Below are 22,377 nucleotides of genomic sequence, written 5' to 3'. Positions count from 1 at the left end.
TAGTAAAGTCTACGTATCAGATTATCCATTGATAACGTTTACTACCATACCTCTACAGCACTATATGAAAAAAAAAGTTTTTATTTTTATTTTTTTAATGTGTTTATTTTTGAAAGAGAGAGAGAGAGAGAGAGAGAGAGAGAGAGAGAGCGAGCAGGGGGAGGGGAGAGAGAAAGGAAGACACAGAATCTGAAGCAGGCTCCAGGCTCTGAGCTGTCAGCACAGAGCCTGACAGGGTGCTCAAACCCACAAAGCATAAGATCATGACCTGAGCCAAAGTCAGACCCTCAACCCACTGAGCCACCCAGGCGCACCTATATGAAAATTTTTCATGTCCATGATTTCACATAAACTTCACAACTCTTAGAAAAACAACATATCAAAACCTAGGATGAGAAGTTCAGTGGATTTCAGATAAAGATTAAGATACAGAATAAACATTTGTTTTAAAAGTCAGGAAGATGTATCAAATACAGAGAAAATTTTAGTAGCACTTTGGAGAATGGTTTTCTTAGATGAAAGAAGGGTGTTAAACTCTGAATGTCTGTAGACTCCCAAAATTCTTATGTCCAAATCTTAACCTCCAATATGATGGTTAAGAGATAGGGCCTTTGGGGGGCTCCTGGGTGGCTCAGTTGGTTAAGCAACCGACTTCGGCTCAGGTCATGATCTCACAGTTTGTGAGTTCAAGCCCGCGTCAGGCTCTGTGCTGACAGCTCAGAGCCTGGAGCCTACTTCAGATTCTGGGTCTCCCCTTCTCTCTACCCCTCCCCTGCTCACACTCTGTGTCTCTCTCTCAATAATAAACGTTTAAAAAAAAAAAGAGAGAGAGAGAGAGAGACAGGACCTTTGGGAAGTAATGAGGTTGTGAAGGTAGAGCCCTCATAATGGGATTAGTGCCATTAGAAGAGACACAAGAGAACCAGAAAGGGGCCCTTTGCCAAGAACTTGACCATACTGGCACCCTGATCTGGGACTCCCAGCCTCCAGAACTGTGAGACACAAATGTCTGTTGTTTAAGCCACCCAGTCTGTGATGTTCTAATAGTCCAAACTAAGAAGAAAAAGAGGAATTGTAAGCTAGAAAGTAAGAAATAAAGATTACATGGTAGGGGCACCTGGCACCTGGGTGGGTGGCTCAGTCAGTTGAGCGTCCAACTTCAGCTCAGGTCATGATCTCACAGCTTGTGAGTTCAAGCTCCATGTTGGGCTCTGTGCTAACAGCTCAGAGCCTGGAGCCTGCTTCAGATTCTGTGTCTCCCTCTCTCTGCCCCCAACCCTCTCACACTCTGTCTCTGTCTCTCTCTCTCAAAGATAAATAAACGTTAAAAAAAAAAAAAATTAAAAAAAAACAAAAAAGATTCCCTGGTAAATTAGCAGAAAGACTAATGAGACAAGAAGGGAAGGAACTAATCAAGAAATTCTGATCTAGGAAACAAAGAACCAATGAATTTAGGAGTCATGAGACCAGATCATAGTTCTCCTTTTGAAAGAAGAAGCCACTTATTCGTCAGTATCAATTTTTTCATCTGCACTTACATCTGAGGATTTTGATAACAAAATTTAAATGCACATAAAAAAAATAAAAGTTAGGCAAATTCATGACAAAATTACTAATGCAAAAATCTTAAATAATTTAATTGCTAAATGTATTTATAAGCAAAGTAAATTTTCCATGCTGGCTTCTGCCAACTTCTTCTGCATACTACAATTATAACAATTAAGAGTTTATTAATGGCAATAGTAATTGTTATACTCTACCTTTGCAGTCAGGAGTAGGGCTAAAAGAAGGGTTCCTATCACTAATAAAAATATGATGAAAATGCTAATTATTTTGTCTAACATCTTCTCCAACCAGATGATCATCTGTACAGAAATGAAAAAGAGAATTACTTATCTTTCAAGCACAACTTAATAAAAATGCGTATGTATTCAAACATCATTAAGACAAAATAGGATATTCAGCATTGCAAATCAAACTGTGGCATAACGATTAAAGCAGTGAAAGCCATAAGCAACTTCAGAAAATTAACAGCATTAATTACCATTGTTATATAAAGAATTTATTATCATCATATCTAAGAATGGCAGTCAATTTGAACATAACCTGTATTTATGTTTGAATTCTCACACAGTGGTATATTTGCATTTCAAATTGTAATTTAGAATCTGGTAAATATTCTAAATGAAATTTTAAAAAAAGATCTCGGGGTACCTAGGTGGCTCAATCCATTAAGCGTCCAACTTTTGATTTTGGCCCAGGTCAAGATCTCACAATTTCAGTTCAAGCCCCCACAGAGCCTGCTTGGGATTCTCCCTCTCTCTGCTCCTCCCTCACTCACATGCTTTCTGTCTCTCTCAAAATAAACTCTGAAAAATATACATTCTAGGGGCACGTGGGTGGCTCAGTTAAGCATCTGACTTGGGCTCAGGTCATGATCTCACGGTTTGTGGGTTCAAGCCCCGCGTCGGGCTCTGTGCTGACAGCTCAGAGCCTGGAGCCTACTTCAGATTCTGTGTCTCCCTTTCTCTCTGTCCCTCTCCTGCTCGTGCTCTCTTTCAAAAATAAACATTAAAAAAAAATTCTTTTAATATTCTAAAGGAAATAATGGTAATATATTAGCTGACCTCAAATCTCATGAAATTTTACTATCAATTAGCAAATAAAGATAGCTTTAGAAAAAGCATGCCTCTTATAAAACAGGTATGTCCTAAATGACACAAGATGAAAGAGAAGCAAATTAAAGTGGAAATTATATTCAAAATATTTTTCCTCTTGGGGCGCCTGGGTGGCTCAGTCGGTTAAGTATCCGACTGCACTCAGGTCACAATCTCGCGGTCCGTGAGTTCGAGCCCCGCGTCAGGCTCTGGGCTGATGGCTCAGAGCCTGGAGCCTGCTTCCAGTTCTGTGTCTCCTTCTCTCTCTGCCCCTCCCTGTTCATGCTCTGTCTCTCTCTGTCTCAAAAATAAATAAAACCATTAAAAAAAATTAATAAAAAAAATATTTTTCCTTTTGATGCCACTGGGGTTACAAAAACAGTAATAATAAAAATCTAATGTTAAGGTCATGATAAATATCAACTTGAGAATATTACGAGGGTGGCTGGGAGGGGAGAGTTAGGAGGTGGATGTACAATCAGGGAGGTCACAAAATGGGCTTTAATTATACAGGTAATGTTTTATCAGGCTGGAGGACAGACTCAATGTTCTCTACATCTTTTTGTATTTGAGAGACTTCATAACCAAATACTTTTTAAATCTGATATTCCGCTTGACATTTCCATTATTTTTAAAACATAAGCTTTAGGACAAATGGACTATAAATAAAAACTAATCATTAATGTAATGGTTATGCTCTCCCTAACTGCTACTTGACATTCCATTTTGAATATAACTTCTCTCATCTTTCACAATCAGAAATAATCCTACATCAAAAACAAAATTTTTGTTTTCAGAATATATAATAGTTCTGATAGATATCTAGAATTCCTGCCATGCAAAGCTGGCATTTAACATTTCAAAAGGCCAATCATTTACATTGACGGCTGCTGAAACCACACTGGGCCCTCAACCCCTACAAGAGCTACAGCATTGAGGAGGAAGTGAGTTCTAATTTAAATCTGAATTATGCTCTCCAGTGAGTTAAACACTCAAGAGCAAAGAATGGTAGTTAAAAACAAAACATGACTTCTAAAACATCTGTTTTCCATTCCGTGCAATAAGCTTGCATCCCTTTATCTTCCATGACGATACTGTCACTAAGAAATCAATGCTGCAGTGAACTCAAAGATAAAAAGTTCAACTTTTATCTTGACCATTACAGCTTCAAACAGCAGAGTTAATTTTCAGTGCATGCTACCAAAGCATCAAAGACAATGTAGAGATTAAAAAAGTAGTAACACATTTCTAAGATATGGAAGGTCAGATGTCATATTTGAATGTACATTCTAAAATCAATGAAACTGAAAAGTTTCACAATCAGAAACCAATTCTACACATAGTTCTTGAGACAGCTTCTGATGAAAGAGCTAGTGCTAGGATTCCTCCCTGTCGTTCCCAAGCCTGGCAGTGCATGGCACATGGTAAAAGCTCAAATATAGATTTAAAGAGCCAAGCATAAATAATTTCAGAATTAAGACCAGATTTGTATTCACAAATAACAATTTCTGAAAATAACTTCGGAGTCCCAATTTTTTTAAAAAAATGTCTATTCTGAAATATGTTTTAATGTAAATGATGCTTTATTTAGAAAGTATATCTAAATTTGTATCTGGGTATTTCTAACATAAAACATGAGATATTCACAAACAAATTACGTATATCAGCATTACAAAATCAAACTTTATGTTTTTAAACCAGGGTAGAATTTTCCTATCACAAGCCATTTACCTAAGGGTTGGAAAAAATCCACACTAAGAGTCATCTAAATGAAAATTTATATTGCAAAGGTAACAGTGAGGGTTAGATGTTTCATTCAAAATTTAAAATAAATAACACCATATAAGATGCTCAATACGTTAAGCTAAAAAAGACAGGGTGGAGGGAAAGTGTCTATTCATATTATGGCCAGTTAAAATAAGGTTAAAAAAAAAAACCAGGATAAAAAGGGAGAGAGGTAAAAAGAGAGACAGGGAGAGAGGAGTGGGAAAGAGACAGAGAAAGTATTAAAAAGTAAAGGGAGATTAAAAAAAAAAGTCAAAATAGGAGGAAAAAAATGTGTGGCTAGGGGGTGTTGGTGCATAGAATGAAGGACCAATAAAAAGGAAACAATAAAGTGGACAGAAAACTCAGATGGAGGAAAAGAACCCCTGGAGTGAATGGACCAAAACTCTCAAGGAAACAGCAACTCAGACACAGAAAGAGAAACGTGGGCAAAAGATGGTATGAAGAAGAGGACGGAGGAGAGAATCCCTAAAGAAATGCCAGAGGCACTGTCCCAGGAGGCAGAACTGGTCCTGGGCTCAGCTTTGGGCAGTGGAATCCACAGCACCTGTTATCACTGCCACCAGCTGTCATTACTGCCTACCCAATGAAATCACTCAGTCCCTGATATTTCCCCAGTCTTCCACATTCTGAGAAATTATTTTAGTTTTTAAATTTATTTTCTTAAAGGGGAAGAGGAGTCATCTTAAAATGACATTCTGAGTGTTTCAAGTGTGAATAAAGGGAATGCTCTTTTTTTTTTTTAATTTAGAGATGTCAGTAAATGTACGGTTATACTCCAAGACTCTGAAAATTCCAAACTAGCTTTATTCATGTAGCAAGCCTATTAAGAAAGTATCGTTCCACTGCTGAGTTTTCCTATTTCATTATTCTGGGCCTGTAGGCTTTTATTTCCCTTTGTTTTTTCAACCAAATTCTGGTTGAGGTTTAGTGCAAATAATCAATACTACAAAATAAAACAAGCCCTGGGAAATAGGTTGTGTTTCAACTAACCATAGATGTGTTCTCTCTCACCCTCACTTCTCTTGAATTCGTTTCCTAATTCACCCAACTTGAACTTGAAATACCAAATACCCAGTGCTTCAAATTTTCTGGCCGTGGATGTATTGTAATAAAACAGACATCAACTTACTTATGTGCTTTCCTCAAACATATCGCCTCAGAACTTAAAGCACTTACTCCTGCTCAACACCAATGTTTTATCTATGCTACACCACATCATCAAAGAAAAGGAAAACGTCACGTGATCTCTTAGGAACCTTTTATAACTGAAGTCACCACTAGTTAGCTATGAGTTAGACTTCTAAATTAGGTAATCTAATTCATGTAGTCACCAAAGGTTAAATCAAATTGAATCTAATGATTTTAACTCTACTTCCTCTCATCCCTTGAGGACAATTTAATTTCAATATACACAAGTTGGAGAAGTGTTTAAAACAACCTACTTTGCTCAAAATGAGAAAATGTGACTTCCGTTTGCAGCACTATCATTTGCCAAGGATTTAACTCATTTAATCATATTAGTTTTGCAGGGAATGGAGGTATAGACAGCAGCATATATGTTGGGGGGTGGTTTATAAGTGTATTTATTTATTTTACACACTGTTTATTACACACGTTTAGGCATTGTCAAGTCTCCCCTTTCTTCTACAACTGAAAGAATGAAATCCTGGGCACCTGAGCAGCTCAGTCGCTTAAGCGTCCAACTCTTGATCTCGGATCAGGTCATGATCTCAGGATTTGTGAGTTCAAGCCCTGCATCGGGCTCTGTGCTGAAAGCAGAGTCTGCTTGGGATCCTCTGCTTGGAATTCTTTCTTTTCTTTTCTTTCTTTTCCTTCTTTCTTTCTCTTTCTTTCTCTCTCTCTCTCTCTCTCCCCCTCCTTCCCTCCCCCCCTCCCCTGCTCACTCTAATAAACATTAAAAAAAAAAATTAAAAAAGAAGGAAATCCTAATCTCTACACTCAAAAATGTCACCTTGATCTATTTCCAACAAGTACATCTTTCTTAAGACCTGTTTTAATATTTCCAGTTAAAATTTTAGGGTCTTATCGTGTTTAAACACAATACGCATAAATGTCATCTCTTGCTATCTGTCCCAGAGATTTGATGAATTTAAGTCTAGAACTACTACATGTGGACATGTCAGAGGTACAGCATTAATTTATCTAGATTAGCCTTTATCAAAGTTATTAAAAATGTAACCTATTCCATGCAAATCATGTGAAGCATTTACCATACATACAATCTCATACCTTGGGAAATACATGAAATTAGATGTCACAGGCCATGACCACAATCTTTTTTAAGTTAAAAATGAAATTCTGGAGTACTAGTTATATTAAAAAAAAAAAAAAAAAGACACTATATAAAATTACCAGCCAAGTGAATCAAATATTCTCACACATCAAAGAAGAATAGAGTTATCAGGCTGGGCCACATTACAGAGCCGAAAAGGAATGGCAATCACTTACATTGGACAAAAGGACTACAAGACAGAACTTCTTACACACACCAAGGCAAGGAGACAGCATCCATGTATCCTAAAATAAATAGCTTTGGGTGTTTAGCAAACTGTACTGTGACAGTACTAATGCTTCACGACCTTCCATAGCTTATTAATTTGAACTTTTAGAAGCATAAACTAAGTTTGACATATGGACAGAAACAGAATGAGAATAGAGATAAAGGGGGAATTCAGTAGTAAAAACCAACATCCATGTGTTCATTTACCTTCTTATTTAGCCAGTGCCAGAGCTTGAGGACAGGGGGTAAGGTAAGAAAGAAAAGATAAGAACAGTGGAATATCATTAGAGAATGCAATAATAGTATGAAAAGAAAAGAAAGTCACCGAGAATATGAGGAGGAAATAATCCCAGACCAAAAACAAACAAAAAAAAAAAAGAAAACAAAAAACTAGAAAAATAACTGTAATGCATTAACAAAGCTTTAAAATCAAGTGAATAAAATATTCCTTTAAGATATACAATGACAGAAATAAACACAAGCTTTGTTGGCAATTCAACATTAAAAATACATAAAATAACCTGAATGCTTGTCAGCTTAAACAGTCACACCAAATTCCAAAGATCACAGGAATGATTAAGATTCTTTCACATATCATGCACCAAAAGGATTTTTAGTTTCTGTATAAATTAATTCACGTTCATATACTATGTGTTCACTGAACTTTTAGCTTTATGGTATTAATTATTTCATCTTTTTTAAACAGTAAAACATTCCAGGGCTCATCTGGAACAGTGAACACCTGGCCATCTAAGATTCTGTTAATATTGGGTATATTTCCTTCCATCTCAATTACTTAAGCACATATCTTTCTACTTCCTGTAACATCCTTTCTTTCACCTAACAGTCACCTCATCTAAACCTCACAATATTTAGCACTATAATAACTAATGCTAATTGGTGAACACAGGATCTAAAAATCACTAAACATAGGATTTACGGCATTATTAGTGATCCAGAAAGTACAAAGGCTAAAAAGCATAATTTCATCAGAGTAAATGTAAATGCTGTTTGCAGAGTTTTGACTAAAAGTACACTCGATGCATGTTTAAAAATATACTTCAAACAATCTCCTATACAGGAATATTTTTAAAAACACTGTACGATCAATTAAAATTTAACAGAAATATGAAAGAGATTTATTCCCCAAAGCAGCAGCCCATGTATATTAATATACTAAATAAAACATAATTATGGTATCAGTTATAATTAAACAAATATTCAGTTTTGATAGCCATTTGGTAGGTTTTATTATACAAAACCACAAATCCTAGTTTGATTCATTTTACTGTCTCCCTTCCTTTGTAAGATGAACAAACTGACATACAAATTTGAATAAAAAATGACAAGTTTTCACAAGGCTGCTCCATAGAAAGTACTTTTGATGCCCCTGGAACTTCAGTTGACACAATTGTAGAGTTTTCTTGAGTGAAGAGTTCCAAATACAAGTACCTGGGGTTCTGAAAACAAGATTTAGTGTCTATCCCTTCTGACAGTGCTAAGGCTTTCAAAAATTAACTGAAATGGGAGTCATCCTCTTTAAACAGTTTGAAGGACTGTATCTGTGCTAGTAAGACAAAGCTTCACCCCGATACCAGGAAGATGTGATCAATATGTTAAAATCTGTGAGAAGTCTTTGAGTCTTTCTTATTTAAAAAGTTGAAAAAAGAAACAAATAGGCAAATCACAAAAGTAAAATATTAATAGCCAATAAGCAACCTCATTTTTATTTTTTAAAATTTCAAATTAAAACACTGAAATCCTTCTTTTTCTGAAATAAAAAGGACTTTTTGTTACATTATAATATCTAGTATTGGCAAGAGCTCAGGAAATGGGCATTCTCATAGGTTACGCTGGTGGGAATTAGAACTGGCAAACTTTCTGGAAGACAGGCAATACAATACGTAAGGAAACGTATCCCCCTGCATCTCTGTTGACCCAGGAGACTTTACTACGGGTTTAAAAGATTTATTTCCTTCCACCTCACATGAACTCCAGTTACTATTCTCATCCCTATCTATGCTGGTTTCACCTAACAGTATTTCTCAACCCGAAGTTATGGATGGACCCGCTCAAAGATTTCCGAGACTCTGTGAGGAAGTCCAACTCACATGGCACAGAACCCACGAAGGCCTCAATTCTGTCTCACCGACTCTCCAGCCTCACCTCTTCGCATATTCCAGCCATGACTGTTTCCTTGGTGTTCCCTAAGAAGTCATGCTGTGGCCATCTCAACCTGTGCACTGCTCCATCCACCTGTTCTTCTTGCCCTGTCAACCTAATAAACCCCTACTTGCGCTTCAAAATCTGCTATGGCATCACCTCTTCTGCAAAACCTCCCTTCTCCCACTACCTCACCAACAGTGAGTCCTTTCTTGATCAGTATGACCACTGTATCCTGTACATGCGTTCCCCCCTCCCACACACACACACACAAATTACAACCACAGCTATCACTTACACAAAGCTTACTGTATACCGGGCGCTGATCTAGGAACTCACTTAACCCTCACAGCCATTCCATGAGGTGCATTCTATTGAATTTATTGTATCGATAAGGAAACCAAGGCACAGAAAGGTTAAGAAACTCATTCAAGGTCACATAGCTAGTGAGTAGAATAACCGGGATCTGAAACCAGTGTGGAATCAGGGTCCATGCTCTCAACCACTGCCTCCGAATTTTAATGGATTGCCGTCTCTCCACTAAACAGGGCTGCTGCACCCAGTTTTCTGTGATTCACTAGATTTTCCTGAGGACTTATTAGCACATTATTTGACCTGTGGGAATTACCCCAGAAATACTCACTGCACTGAGGAGGCATTACCTGGCAATATAATTTTAGGCAAGTCACTTAGTCCCTCTAAATTTCAATTTGGTCCTTATAAAATGAGGGAGTTGAACAAGGTGTTCTAGAACATCCTTTTCTCCCACTTTTAAGAGGGAAAACTACTTACATAATACTTAAACTAAATCTATCCTATACTCACATAAGGCCTAATTCTAAACTTTAAATCTCATCACAGATTTAGATGTTAAATGTGTTATCAACAATCCCGGTATGAACACCAAATACCAGGAAATGGAATATGTGTATTATAAACTCCATCAAAACAGCCCAAGGTCTTAAAATACAATACCTTGCTATCAACTTTTAACAAGAATTTTCCAAGCCCAATAACCGGCCATGGTGCGAGAGCCTCCTGCCGCTCCTTGAGGAAGTGCTCAGCCACCTGCCACCACACGCGGCAGCGTTTCGCCAGGAAGTCCACGACTCCAAAGTGAATGACAAGCTTTTTGAGGATCCAGACTATAACGAAGAAAAGCATACAAAGCCAAAATCAGAACGAGAAAGGTCCTTTCTCATACAAAGAACATACAAAGTCAGAACATGAGAAGGTCCTTTAATTTCACGTGACCTTTCAAAAAACAGTGAAGCTAATATGAAATAAAGACCAATTAAGGGGGAAAAAAGGCAAGGGGGAAGAGATAAAAGTTCATGGTATTCCAAACAGACAGAATTAGGGACGATAACTTTTCATACAAGCCCCATCTGCCCATACATTACCTTCGTGGTGAAATCTGAATCCTTGAAGGAGCCATGGATTCTTTCATAGCCCGTATAAACATAAAACACTGATCATGAAGATTTAGGGGACTACAATCTTGGCCCCTCGCCCCTCACCCTTCTTGGGTAAAGAATACTAACCCCTGACATGTCCTAATTTCCTTAGCTATTATCACTGCTCTTGCCAAATGTGATTCTTCTCCTTGGATGTTTAATGTTTAGTGACCCGAAGGGTAGAAGGTATTCCATTCGCATCATGATTTTACACCAGTGCGCTGTACTCTGATTTCTCTACCTGATGCTGCTCTGTACATCTGCATCTCTTAGCAGAGTGGGCTTAAGCAGGGCTGTTACAAGTGGCCCCCAGGCTGTGCACTGCACAACTTCTGCACAGACCACTCACAGAGCACAGTATGAAGGTACCCCTCCACTCTGGGCAGCAAGGGGGCCCTGCAAGCAGACGTTAAGCTTCCTGTTAAAAGCCAACTAAGAAAGTGGTGGGGCCAGAAGGAAGAGCTACTCATCTATGGGGGGCAGGGGCCTTGAAGTCTGGACTCCGGATAATTGATCTCAACTACTATAATTTCCCTAACTCCAGAGATTTCTGTGTCCTTAGCCCTGGCCTTGCAATCTAATGATTCACAGTTTACTCTTTTGAACCATGAGCTCAGTGTTGCATACCAGTTCAACAACTTCATCATTAACATTTTTAAATCTCTAAAGAAGTCCTAGGAAAGCTCCTAGGGCTCTAGAATAAGCCCAGAGTAATTATAGGCTGTGGAAAATGTTCTGGGGGCCACCTGCTTACAGCCTACTCTCTCAAGGACATGTCAAATTCCTATAATGGCCTGAAGGTTAAGAAATGACTGGGACAAACGGAACTCCTACTAACAAATTTTAAAGAAAAGGGGTTCCAACAGCACCTGATACCATTTGGCAGCATAAAATAAATCATCTGGCAAAACCAAAAAAGTATGGAGCAATCCAGAAGAGCAATTTAAACGATTTCACTAAGCTTTTCTATGAATTCCTTAATAGAAACCATGGCTATAGTACATACCCTGTGGCTTGCTTAATGACAACTGTGTCTTACTCCAAATGCCAAACAGAAGTTCTGTTTGAGGATGCAAGAAGCAGAAACAAACTTCAACCTCTTATATTCTATGTTCCCTAAGGAAAGGCACTAGTCTTCTGGTCATAACAAATCTTTAATAAAAGGGGTGGGGGGGGCAGTGCCTGGGTGGCTCAGTCAGTTAAGCATCTGACTCTTGGTTTTGGCTCAGGTCATGATCTCACACTTCATGGGTTCAAGCCCCGCATCAGGCTCCCCATTGATAGCACACAGTCTGCTTGGGATTCTCTCTCTCCCTTTCTCTCTGCCCCTCCCCTGCTTGCAACTCTCTCTCAAAATAAATAAATAAACTTAAAAAAAATAAAATAAAATAAAAAATAAAATTTTAAAAACTGTCCAAGTTAATGAGAATAATAAGTTTTAAAAGTAATGATCTAGAAGGCAAATGGTCCAATGAGTTTAGATTTTTAAACTGCGGTGGAAAACAGGCTTCCAAAAATCAAATTTTGTTTAAATCAATAGTGAAAAACTTTGATAAAGGATAAAGAACTAATCAAATGTAGGAGGTATCTGGATGTCAGGTTCCTAAGCATCAATTCAGGACTTAATAAACTTGGCCAAGCTTCTGACTGTGGTAAGAGGTAAGCCCAAACAATCAAGAAGGTACGAAATAAACAAACTCTTCAATAATGCACCTGAGTCACTTACTTTTCCAGTCTCAGAAGATGCCTTTAAATATACAATTGTTTTAGTTTTAAAAGAGGGTAGCATTATCTCAAACACTAAAATCCAAAAGTTAGGGGCGCCCGGATGGCTCAGTCGGTTGAGCGTCCGACTTCACCTCAGGTCATGATCTCACAGTCGGTGAGTTCCAGCCCCACATTGGGCTCGCTGCTGTCAGCACAGAGCCTGCTTGGGGGCCTCCGTCCCCTTCTCTCTGCCCCTCCCCCACTCACTCACTCTCTCAAAAATAAATAAATGTTTACAAAAATAAAAATAAGATAAATAAATGAAATAAAATCCCAAAGTTAAAGAAAAAACGTCTTCGGAGACAAGACCCTAAGTGAGCAACTACCTGCCACAGGCACCGGCAGCAACTGTACAATCCACAGGTTCAACCAGAGCTGGACACCAACGATGGCCCACACGAGCGACACGAAGTAGATGTCACTGGTTTTCTTCTTCCTGAGAAATGTTCCCATTTCAGCCCTCTGTCTACCCAGAGTAGGGGAGGGGGAAGAAGGTGAAGGAGATGAGGACAGTGGTGCGGGCGGTTCTCCTGTGTCCATGGTTTCTGAGGAGGAGGAAGAAAGTTACCACCATATTAGTCCACATTAGTTGACAGTCCCACGGAGCAACTTGCTGCGCTACTCTGTTTCAAGCCTGCAAATGGACTCTGATAGTATGATCACACTGGGTTAAAGAAGGAAAAGAATCTGGACGTGCCTGCATGTGCACTGAAAAGTGTGTGCAGAGTTACACTACTGACCGTATTTAAATCTAGGGAAATTAAGTTTGTTAGGGGGTGGGGCCGGGGATGGGGAATTTTTTACTCTTTATACACTTCACGCTGTTCAAGGTTTAATGTCATCTATTTCATGTATTCATCTATGAATCATTTAAATGCAAAACTAAGGAAAAACATGACAAAATAGCTAAGAATTATAATTAGCCCATGGAAACTACTTCAACTGTATAAAGCAACAAATATTAACATACCGAAGTCCTACATTTAAAAACTTGTCTTTTAACATAATTTTATTAGATCTATAATATTTCTGATGCAACATGGCTTTTCAGTGTCATTCGACTAAAATGGAGCCAACTGCTCTTACAAGAAGAACCCAGGGCTTTGAAACATGTCTTTCTCTCAGAATGAGAAATAAAACAGTGACAGATTGCTGGGGGTGAGGATTCAAGTAATGGTGATCACACTGAATTATTTCACATAAGGCACTGTTTTCTAACAAAGCAACTACTAAGTTACATTTTACTATAGGGTTATATTTTTCTATTTCCTAGTTTTACCAAAATATACCACATGCCTCAGAAATCATAGAACTCTTAAAGCAATATTACTCAGTATATGCCATGATGATGGAAACTATAAAGACCCTACAACTTGCATTTTGCCTTCCATAAAAAAAAGTTAATGACAAAAGTAGACTGTTTGGAGCACCTAGATGGCTCAGTTGGTTAAGCGTTGGACTCCTGATTTGGTCATGATCATGAGATCATGAGTTTGAGCCCCACATTGGGCTCTATGCTGATGGCACAGAGCCTACTTAGGATTCTCTCTCCCCCTCTCTCTCGGTGTCCCTCCCCCACATGCTCATGTGCACTCTCTTAAAATAATAAACATTAAAAAAGTAGATATTTCATAAAGTCTAGAAAACAGAGGAAAGAAACAAGAACACTCATAACCCCAACCCCCTATTTGTCCCAGTCTTTACATAGTTGTATGTAGTTATACCACATTCCACTTACCCTTTCACACTTTCTTCCTTCAGTTGAATGTCACTTCTAGGAGAGCTAAGACCTTGTCTGTCTTGTTCTCCCTCTGCTGAATAGCACATAGGATAGTACCTGATGCTCACTAAATAGTGGACACTCGCTAAATAATACTCAAAGACAGCCTTCCCTGTGATTTCATAAAGTTCATAAGAAACTACATAGTAGCACTCTGATGGTTGTATCATAATCTCCTTAGTGTTTATAATGTTCAATGTTTATCTGTGAGTAAACTGTTACTACTGATATAGTAGCATCGTGGTAAGTCAGCCCATCTTATCAGAGGTAACATTCTATCCTGAGGTTTGGGGCTAAAGCCCAAGCTAGTTATAATACGCTTCTGTTTGACTTTGCTCTTTGAGAATCTTTCTAATTTGGAAACTTCATGCTGGTAAGTGTGGTAGATACTCAGAAGAATAATAAGTCCCTAACCAAAACATTATCCCCTCTTCATTTTGAAAACATAACTCAATGTGCAATAAATATAGGTTTTCCTGCTACCCCAAATGCTTTTCTCTTAGCTGATCTCTCCTTTTAAGACTTTTCTAAAGTCCGTTCTTCAGGAAGAGCTCACCAAAAATATTCCTTAACTCCAAAGCCCCTGGCACTAATAAACTTCTTGGCACAGAGATGGCCTTTTACATTTCTGAACTCTGTGGGAGTACAGTATGACTTTCAAGCTGATATAAATCTACCAGCTGATCTTGCAGGAGCATGGTATCCAGAATAAGCAGACAGGTTGGTTTCAGGGGAAACAGTCAATGTATTAACAGCACAAGACACGCAAAGCAAACTTTGAGAAGCAAGAAATGCCAGAGAAATGGGAGAACTGTAAGACAGAAAATAAAAACCAAAAGAAAAAGTTGGATCAACAACAAAAGCAATGTAAAGAGTTAGAACAAAACCAGAACAATGGAGAACAGATGGCTACAGAAGAAATGGAAAATAAGGACAGGATTAAGTGCAGAAAATAATGGAAAACGTAGAAGAGGCACAGAGAAAAAGGAAATAATATGAAGGGAAAGTGAGAAGGAAGAACAAAAGAAAAATTAAAAGCATTTTTCTTAAAAAAAGGGAAAAGATGAAGATTCAAGAAAAGAAACAAAAAGGTAAATAATTAAAAGCATGAAAAAAGTGATACGTGAGAACAAAGATGAGAGGAGGAAAACGTATAAAAATAGAAATCAGAGGAAAATGAAGGACTAGTAAACAGCATTCTGTGATGCTCATGTCCTTAAGTTTATACTTTATGTGTATATGTCAATTTCCAGAATTGTACTTGAAAACATCCCTTCAGTCACCTGCAGGCTGGTCGGAGGGCTGGTCATCGGCACTTGATTCATACCCTGTGATGGAGATGGCCAAGGTTGCCAGAGTAGAAGCTGCCATGGAGATAACCTGCCCTGGTAACTCCGCTCCTGTAAAACAAGCACGTGTTTGCAAAACTTTCTAAAACCAAGTGGGAAATAACTGCTACAAACTGAAACATAGTACTAAATTTTCAAAAGCAATACAACAAAATGGTTATTATTGACCCACTGGACCAGGGGTTCTTCACCAAGGGAGAATGCTTTAGAGTCAACAGGAAAGTCTGCTAAACATTTGGTTCCTGGACTCTGCTTATCAGTCACTGGTGCATGCAGCTGAGAGTGGATATATAAACGTGGAGTCCCGCTCTCTTACTTTTTAACTTCACAATCTGAATGCACATTGAAAAACACTGCCACACCAAGTCTGTGAGCTTCCTGAATGCAGACTGTGACTGTCTTACTCTCTTTTGTATCACTAGCTCCTAATACGGTATGAAACAGCCAACACTCAGTGCTCTTGATAATTGCATTCCATGAATGCATAGGCAAACGCCTGGGTACTAGGCAAAATCATATAGCTCTATAAAGTACATAATTCAATACAGGCAAAATCCACCACTGAAAATCTAAAATAATCTTATTACTCTGTTTCATTTTATATGTTCCCATGTTAAATTCCTAATACATAGTACACCAAGCTTAATCATTTGCACTAAAGTCAAATAAAACATTTACTGGCCAATGAGGTCTGTCTGTCAACTGTCAGTCTTTAATCTCCTATGGCAAACAACAGATGAGCTCATACAATACCAGGTTCTAGCATGTTCTCCTCCTCCTAGAGACTAGAAAGCTTAAAGATTGTATTTCTTAGACTCCCTTGCAGCTAAGGTCCCACGTGAAATGCAGTTTCCACCAATAAGGCACACCTATCAAGACCCAGAAGACCAAAGTGAGACTCCCTGGAATTTGGACGCTCTCAAGTCAAACAGTCATGCAGGCATATGGTGTTTCTGTCAAAACTTAGCAGAAGTTCTAAAAGCAATGCTACCTGATCTTAACTTTGCAGCAGGTAGCAGCAGCCATGGGACTTCTACTCAAATAGTCCTTTGGTGTCACTGAGCACTTCTCCTGTTTGCAATGCTTCTGCCTGTGACACATCTAAGTTTGTTTAACTGTCTGGTCTTCCCCGAAATTCTATATGTAAAAATTCTATGCGCTAATCAACACCTCTTTCCATTTAGACTAGCTAGGGCAGATTCTGTTGTCTACAACTAAGAATACTAACACTCACCAAATCATACACCCACACTCACGGAGATGGGACCTTACTTTGGGTAGGTCAATACACGGTGTGACAGCACAGAATTCTGCCAAGCCAGTGAAAACAGCCATGGCCATTCAGAAACCTCCAAATGAGCTCCACCTACTTAGCAAATCCCAGGCTGGCCATCTCCCAGAGACAAGTAGGCCAGGCCCCAAGATGGCTCTTTGGTGGACTGAACCATGAGGATCAAGAGCATTTGTCTTACTCAACCATACCCTATCCTTCCTCTAATAAATGCCTCTGTGATCTGACAAGAGGTTTATCTTCAGACGATCCAAGAGCAAGTCAAACTCCTGATCTAGGAAGAGAAAAAGATATCTGGATTGGGACTTATTCCCCTGGCCTAAGGATCTAAATTGTTTCTTAGATACCAAGAAGGGAACAAAGAGGAAAAGACAGCATCTTTCATGTCTTACACATTCTCACTATTCACTGAATTGGATGCTGAGGATAAAGACACAGACCCTGCCCCTGTGGAGCCTGATGGAAGAGACACATAGGGATTGAAGATCCACATGGAAAAAAAAAATTCTTACCACAGTTGGGGATAATTTGTTAATTCACCTTAAAAAAAAAAAAAAAAGCACACAAATGTGAATGTACACAAACTATAATGACTGCTGTAAAGGAAACACACTAGCTATTTTATGAACTCCTAGTGGAAGAAATCTTAGTCTGGAGAATCAGGAACATCTTCTCTTTAAGAAATAAAAATAATGATATACAAAGGATGAGAAGGAACTGATCAAAGGAATGTAAATAATATTTGGGGCAGAAGAAGTGAGTAGGAAGGCCACTGAGTGAAGACACTGGCATGTTAAAGACAGTGTGTCTGGAACACAGACAGCTAGTGAAGTGGTACTGAGTAAACAAGGCTGGATGTGTTGAGCCAGATGATCCAAGTCATAGAAGACCATAGTAAGTACTTTAGTCTTTATTCTAAAAGGTGTAGGAAAGTGCTGAGGAGTTTTAAACAGGAAATGATCATGTTTTTACTGAAATTTAATTGAGATACTTACAGCTTTACATGCAGTTATAAGAAATAATAGAGAGAGACCCTCTGTACCCTTTATCCAGTTTCCCCCAATGGTAACATCTTGCAAAACTGTAGTACAATATCACAGTAAAGATATCGGCATGGATACAAGATACAGAACAGTGCCATCAATGCAAGGATCTCTCATGTTGCCCTTTCATAACCATACCCACCTTCCCAGTCCATAAATAAATGATCAGCTTTGAAATATGAAAAGAATCGTTTTTGCTGTTTGGTCAAGAGCAGATTGGGAGGGAGCAAGAGCGGGTACAGGGAGAGAAGTTACTGCAACACTGCAGGCAAGACATGATGACAGCATGCTCTGCAGCAGTTTAAAGGGGAGATGTTGGAAAAGTGGCTGCATTTAAGACATGGAGTGGTCAAAGTGGACCAGACTTGATGATGAACCCATAAAGGTAATGAAGGAGATGACGTGTCAAAGATAATAACCCCCAAGTTTCCAGATTATGGTTAGATAGATAACCATAGGGAAATACCATGTCAACAACCAGGGAGGTGAAATGGAGGAAAATTTTGGACATTTTAGGTATATTTTTTAGAATTCTAGATAGAAGTTTCAAAAATAAACTGATTACACCAGAGACAAGTCAGGATTTAGCTTCTTGTGCAGCTAGGAGAGATTTCTCAGGCTCCACTCAAGAGCAAAGGAAAGGAATACATGATTAATAGCCTGGGACAGCAGAGTAGAGAAAGAAAAGAAAAATGCTTCCAGTAAAATTTTAAAAAGCAAAGTTTTGGGGTGCCTGGGTGGCTTGGTCGGTTAAGCGTCCGACTTCGGCTCAGGTCATGATCTCACTGTCCGTGAGTTCGAGCCCCGTGTCGGGCTCTATGCTGACAGCTCAGAGCCTGGAGCCTGTTTCCGATTCTGTGTCTCCCTCTCTCTCTGCTCCTCCCCTGTTCATGCTCTGTCTCTGTCTGTCTCAAAAAAAAATAAACGTTAAAAAAAAAAATTTTTTTAAAAAAGCGAAGTTTTCTTTCTTATATAAGATTAAAGACTACTCTGGAAAACAGTATGGAGGTTCCTCAAACAATTAAAAACAGAACAACCCTATGACCCAGCAATTGCACTACGAGGTATTTATCCAAGGGATACAGGTATGCTGTTTCAAAGAGGCACACGCACCCCAGTGTTTATAGCAGCACTATCAACAATAGCCAAAGTATGGAAAGAGCCCAAAGGTCCATCGATGGATGAATGGATAAAGATGTGGTACATATATACAATGGAGTATTACTCGGCAATCAAAAAGAATGAAATCTTGCCATTTGCAACTACGTGGATGGAACTAGAGGGTATTATGCTAAGTGAAATTAGTCAAAGAAAGACAAATATCATATGACTTCACTCATATGAGGACTTTAAGACACAGATGAACATAAGGGAAGGGAAGCAAAAGTAATATAAAAACAAGGAGGGGGACAAAACACAAGAGACTAAACATAGAGAACAGAGGGTTACTGGAGGGATTGTGGGAGGGGGGATGGGCTAAATGGGTAAGGGGTTTACTGTTGAAAAAAAAAAAAAAAAAGACTAGTCAAGCGTCCTAAATTACTAAACCTACCTCTTCACAAATTATTTAATGAAGTAGTGAGTCATCTTTGAGAGAGCCTGAAAAATAAGTCCTTTGTTTTAAGTAGCTCCAAAGTAACAATTTTAGAGATCCTCAAATATGGATTCTCAGTTTGGCTGTAGTTTGACTTACATTTCTAAACCCCACTAAGTCCTCATTCACTAAACAGGTGACTAGGCTACATGCTAAGAGACTGAGACCCAAGCCCCAACCTCAGTCTAATATTTAGTCTACCAGTTATGATTCAGTATAAAAGCTAATGTAAAGACAAGTGTAGCATATTTGGGGAGCAAAGAAGATGGCAACCTAATCCATGCTTGGGAGGTCAGGGAAGGATCTCCAAAGATGCTACTTAACAGGAATGGTAAAAGATGCCACCCTTTAAATCCATTTAAATATGTTAGCCACTGGGTGGTTCAGATGGTTAAGTGTCTGACTCTTAATTTCAGCTCAGGTCATAATCTTACAGTTCATGGGTTCAAGCCCCACATCAGGCTCTGCACTGACAGTGAGGAGCCTGCTTGAGATTCTCTCTCTCTCCCTCCCTCTCTGCCCCGCTCGTGCTCTCTCTCACGCGCATGTGCTCTCTCTCTCTCTCTCAAAAATAAACATTAAAAAAAAATATGTTAGCCATATTAAAACAAAACAAAACAGAACCAGTCTATCTTGGAGGGGAAAAAGAGGTTTATGTCTTAGAGGGCAGCAGGAGAAAAATTTTTCAGAAAGACAAAAAAGTGTAAAAGCACAAAGGCAAGAAAAAAACACCATGTGCTGTTCAAAGAACTCTTAAGAAGTCTGATAAGGCCAGGACATAAGGTACAATGAGAAGAGCGGAGAGATACCAGGATGCAGAGGGAGAACGGAGGGTCTCATGTTTGCTCTGCAGAGGCAGCACGATCAGTACAACTCAGTGTTTGGGAGCACAGGTGAGGAAACAAGACTGCTCACATTCAAATCCCAGATCTACTCCTTACTAGCTAGATGACCACTGGCGAGTTACTTAAAATCCAGGTGCCTCAGTCTCCTCATGTATGAAATGGGGCTTCTCTAAATTCTGATTTCATATGAGAATTAAGTGAAACAGTACATATGAAATATTCAGAACAATACCTGGTATGCAAGACTCACTCAGTAAATGTTAGCTATCACCACAACCTATTTCAAAGCCTTTGGCTTTGGCAGAATAAACTATAAGCATAAGCCACTAACACTTGTGCAGTATTCATCTGTGCCTCTCATCCCCTTTCTACTTCATATTATGGCCATTTCCCTAAATGTCTTAAGCTCCTAGCACACATATTCAGATATTTATGCAAAATATCTTACCTATAGTAGGCACCAAAAGACTTGAGGAAAAGTTAAGGCCAATAAATTAAACCCTCACACCTTAAAGACCCTGTCTCCAACTTGCTGATATCACTAAAACAATGCAGTAAATATTCAGTGAACCATAGCTAAACCAATGAAAACTATGCAGCATTATCCTAGTTAATACACAAACTAATTTGGCAAATTTTTAGAGGGCCTGAAACTTGACAAAGGAATGAAGGGAGTAGCAAGCAGGAAAAATCCAAAAAGCATATTTGAAAATTATTGATGTAAGATTTGGCAACTGCTCTTACTTATCAAATAGGCACTTCAATGACTTCTGTCTTAGTGATATCCTCCTGAGCTTCAAAAACCCCAAGGGTTCTGGCAGAAATGATAAACCAAATGCAAGAATGTCAGGACTGAGAATCTAGGCAAAGTCATGGTATTGGAAAAAAAACCCCAGCTAAAAATAGGCATACAGACAAGGGAACATAATCTTGGGACCGAAGAACTGTAACCTAAAAAAGGAAAGAACATCCAAGGTTTCAAGTGTCCATCTACCCAGGGACAGGGCCAGCATCAAGGGGAGGCCCAAATAACAGGGATCTACACAAGTCCAAACAAGCAGGCCACCAACAGCCTAGCACTAGGGGACAGAAACTCACGGTCTGGCACAGTAGAAACAGATCACATGTTCTGACAGATTAACAGATCTGTTAATATGGCTAACTCAACAATAGGCAGAATAACGTTTTCAATAAACAGAGCATAATTTGTTTTGAAAACACTCTAAATAAGGAGATACTCAATCTACTTAGTTCTCTTTCACAGTGACAGTGGCAGTTGCCAGAAATACATCCAGTGATGCCTACTGGAAAGAGGCTGTGCATACCAAGTAAAATCTCCCTAGCATGTAAAGCTCCCTTTGAAGAAGGCTTCTGTTTCCGTTGCTAATGTGGAAAATACACCTCCCTCTCAGTGGCTTCTAGCATCACTTCATTATGCTACTGGTCAGTAGCAAGGGCTTGGATATGGACCAGTCGAAGTTTCCCTAGGCCTGTTTGACTGTGTCAGATAGGGCAGTAGCAGATGAGCAGTAAGAAGTCTACTTTGTTCCTTTTCTTTTTCCAATTTAGCCTCAACTGAACCAAACTTGTTCACTCACGTTGCATGTTATTGCAAAATGATGAAGGCAACTACCAAGACTTCCCTGCCAAGGCATTTCTGATTTTTTTTTTATAAACAATCACCAGTGTTGGGAGGAACAGATCCAGCTGTACTTGCTCATGCTTCTCAGACTGTGGGTCCAGCGTATTAAAAATACACCTGATGCTTGTTTGCCTAGCTTTGGAAAAAGCACTTCTTTGTGTAAATTTACTCAGAGTAAATGCCTGAGTCTATGTTTCTTCATCTGTAAAATAAGTAGAAGTACTAATCCCACTGATTACTAAGAAAATTAAGTAAGAGGGATGCCTGGGTGGCTCAGTCGGTTAAGCGTCCAACTCTTGATTTCTGCTCAGGTCACGATCTCGCGGTTCGTGGGTTCAAGCCCCACATCAGGCTCCACGCTGACAACGCAGAGCCTGCTTGGGATTTTCTCTCTTCCTCTCTCTCTACCCCTCCCCTGTTTGCGCACGCACGTGTGCTCTCTCTCAAAATAAATAAAAAGAAAACTTAGAAAAAGAAAAT

The 22,377-nt window shown here is 39.0% G+C and overlaps 1 protein-coding gene across 5 annotated transcripts in view; it reads right to left on the bottom strand.

Annotated features, from left to right (window-relative positions):
• The window catches only part of TMEM245 (transmembrane protein 245), a 100,696-nt gene that overhangs the window by 59,444 nt on the left and 18,875 nt on the right, over positions 1–22,377 (bottom strand). For 2 of the 5 annotated variants that reach the window (XM_027034780.2, XM_027034778.2), the window contains exons 4-8: positions 15,417–15,533; positions 12,680–12,898; positions 10,105–10,274; positions 7,174–7,197; positions 1,761–1,865 (exon numbers count right to left, since the gene is read on the bottom strand). In XM_027034780.2, the coding sequence (XP_026890581.1) occupies positions 1,761–1,865; positions 7,174–7,197; positions 10,105–10,274; positions 12,680–12,898; positions 15,417–15,533 (635 nt within the window). The remainder of the gene's footprint in view (positions 1–1,760; positions 1,866–7,173; positions 7,198–10,104; positions 10,275–12,679; positions 12,899–15,416; positions 15,534–22,377) is intronic. The other 3 variants (XM_053204838.1, XM_027034779.2, XM_027034781.2) reach the window with 2 other exon arrangements.

This window comes from Acinonyx jubatus, chromosome D4 (assembly GCF_027475565.1).
Source record: "Acinonyx jubatus isolate Ajub_Pintada_27869175 chromosome D4, VMU_Ajub_asm_v1.0, whole genome shotgun sequence".
In the NCBI taxonomy this organism is placed as follows: Eukaryota; Metazoa; Chordata; class Mammalia; order Carnivora; family Felidae; genus Acinonyx; species Acinonyx jubatus.
Note: the sequence above shows the minus strand (reverse complement) of the source record. Positions and strands in the feature narration are given on the sequence as shown.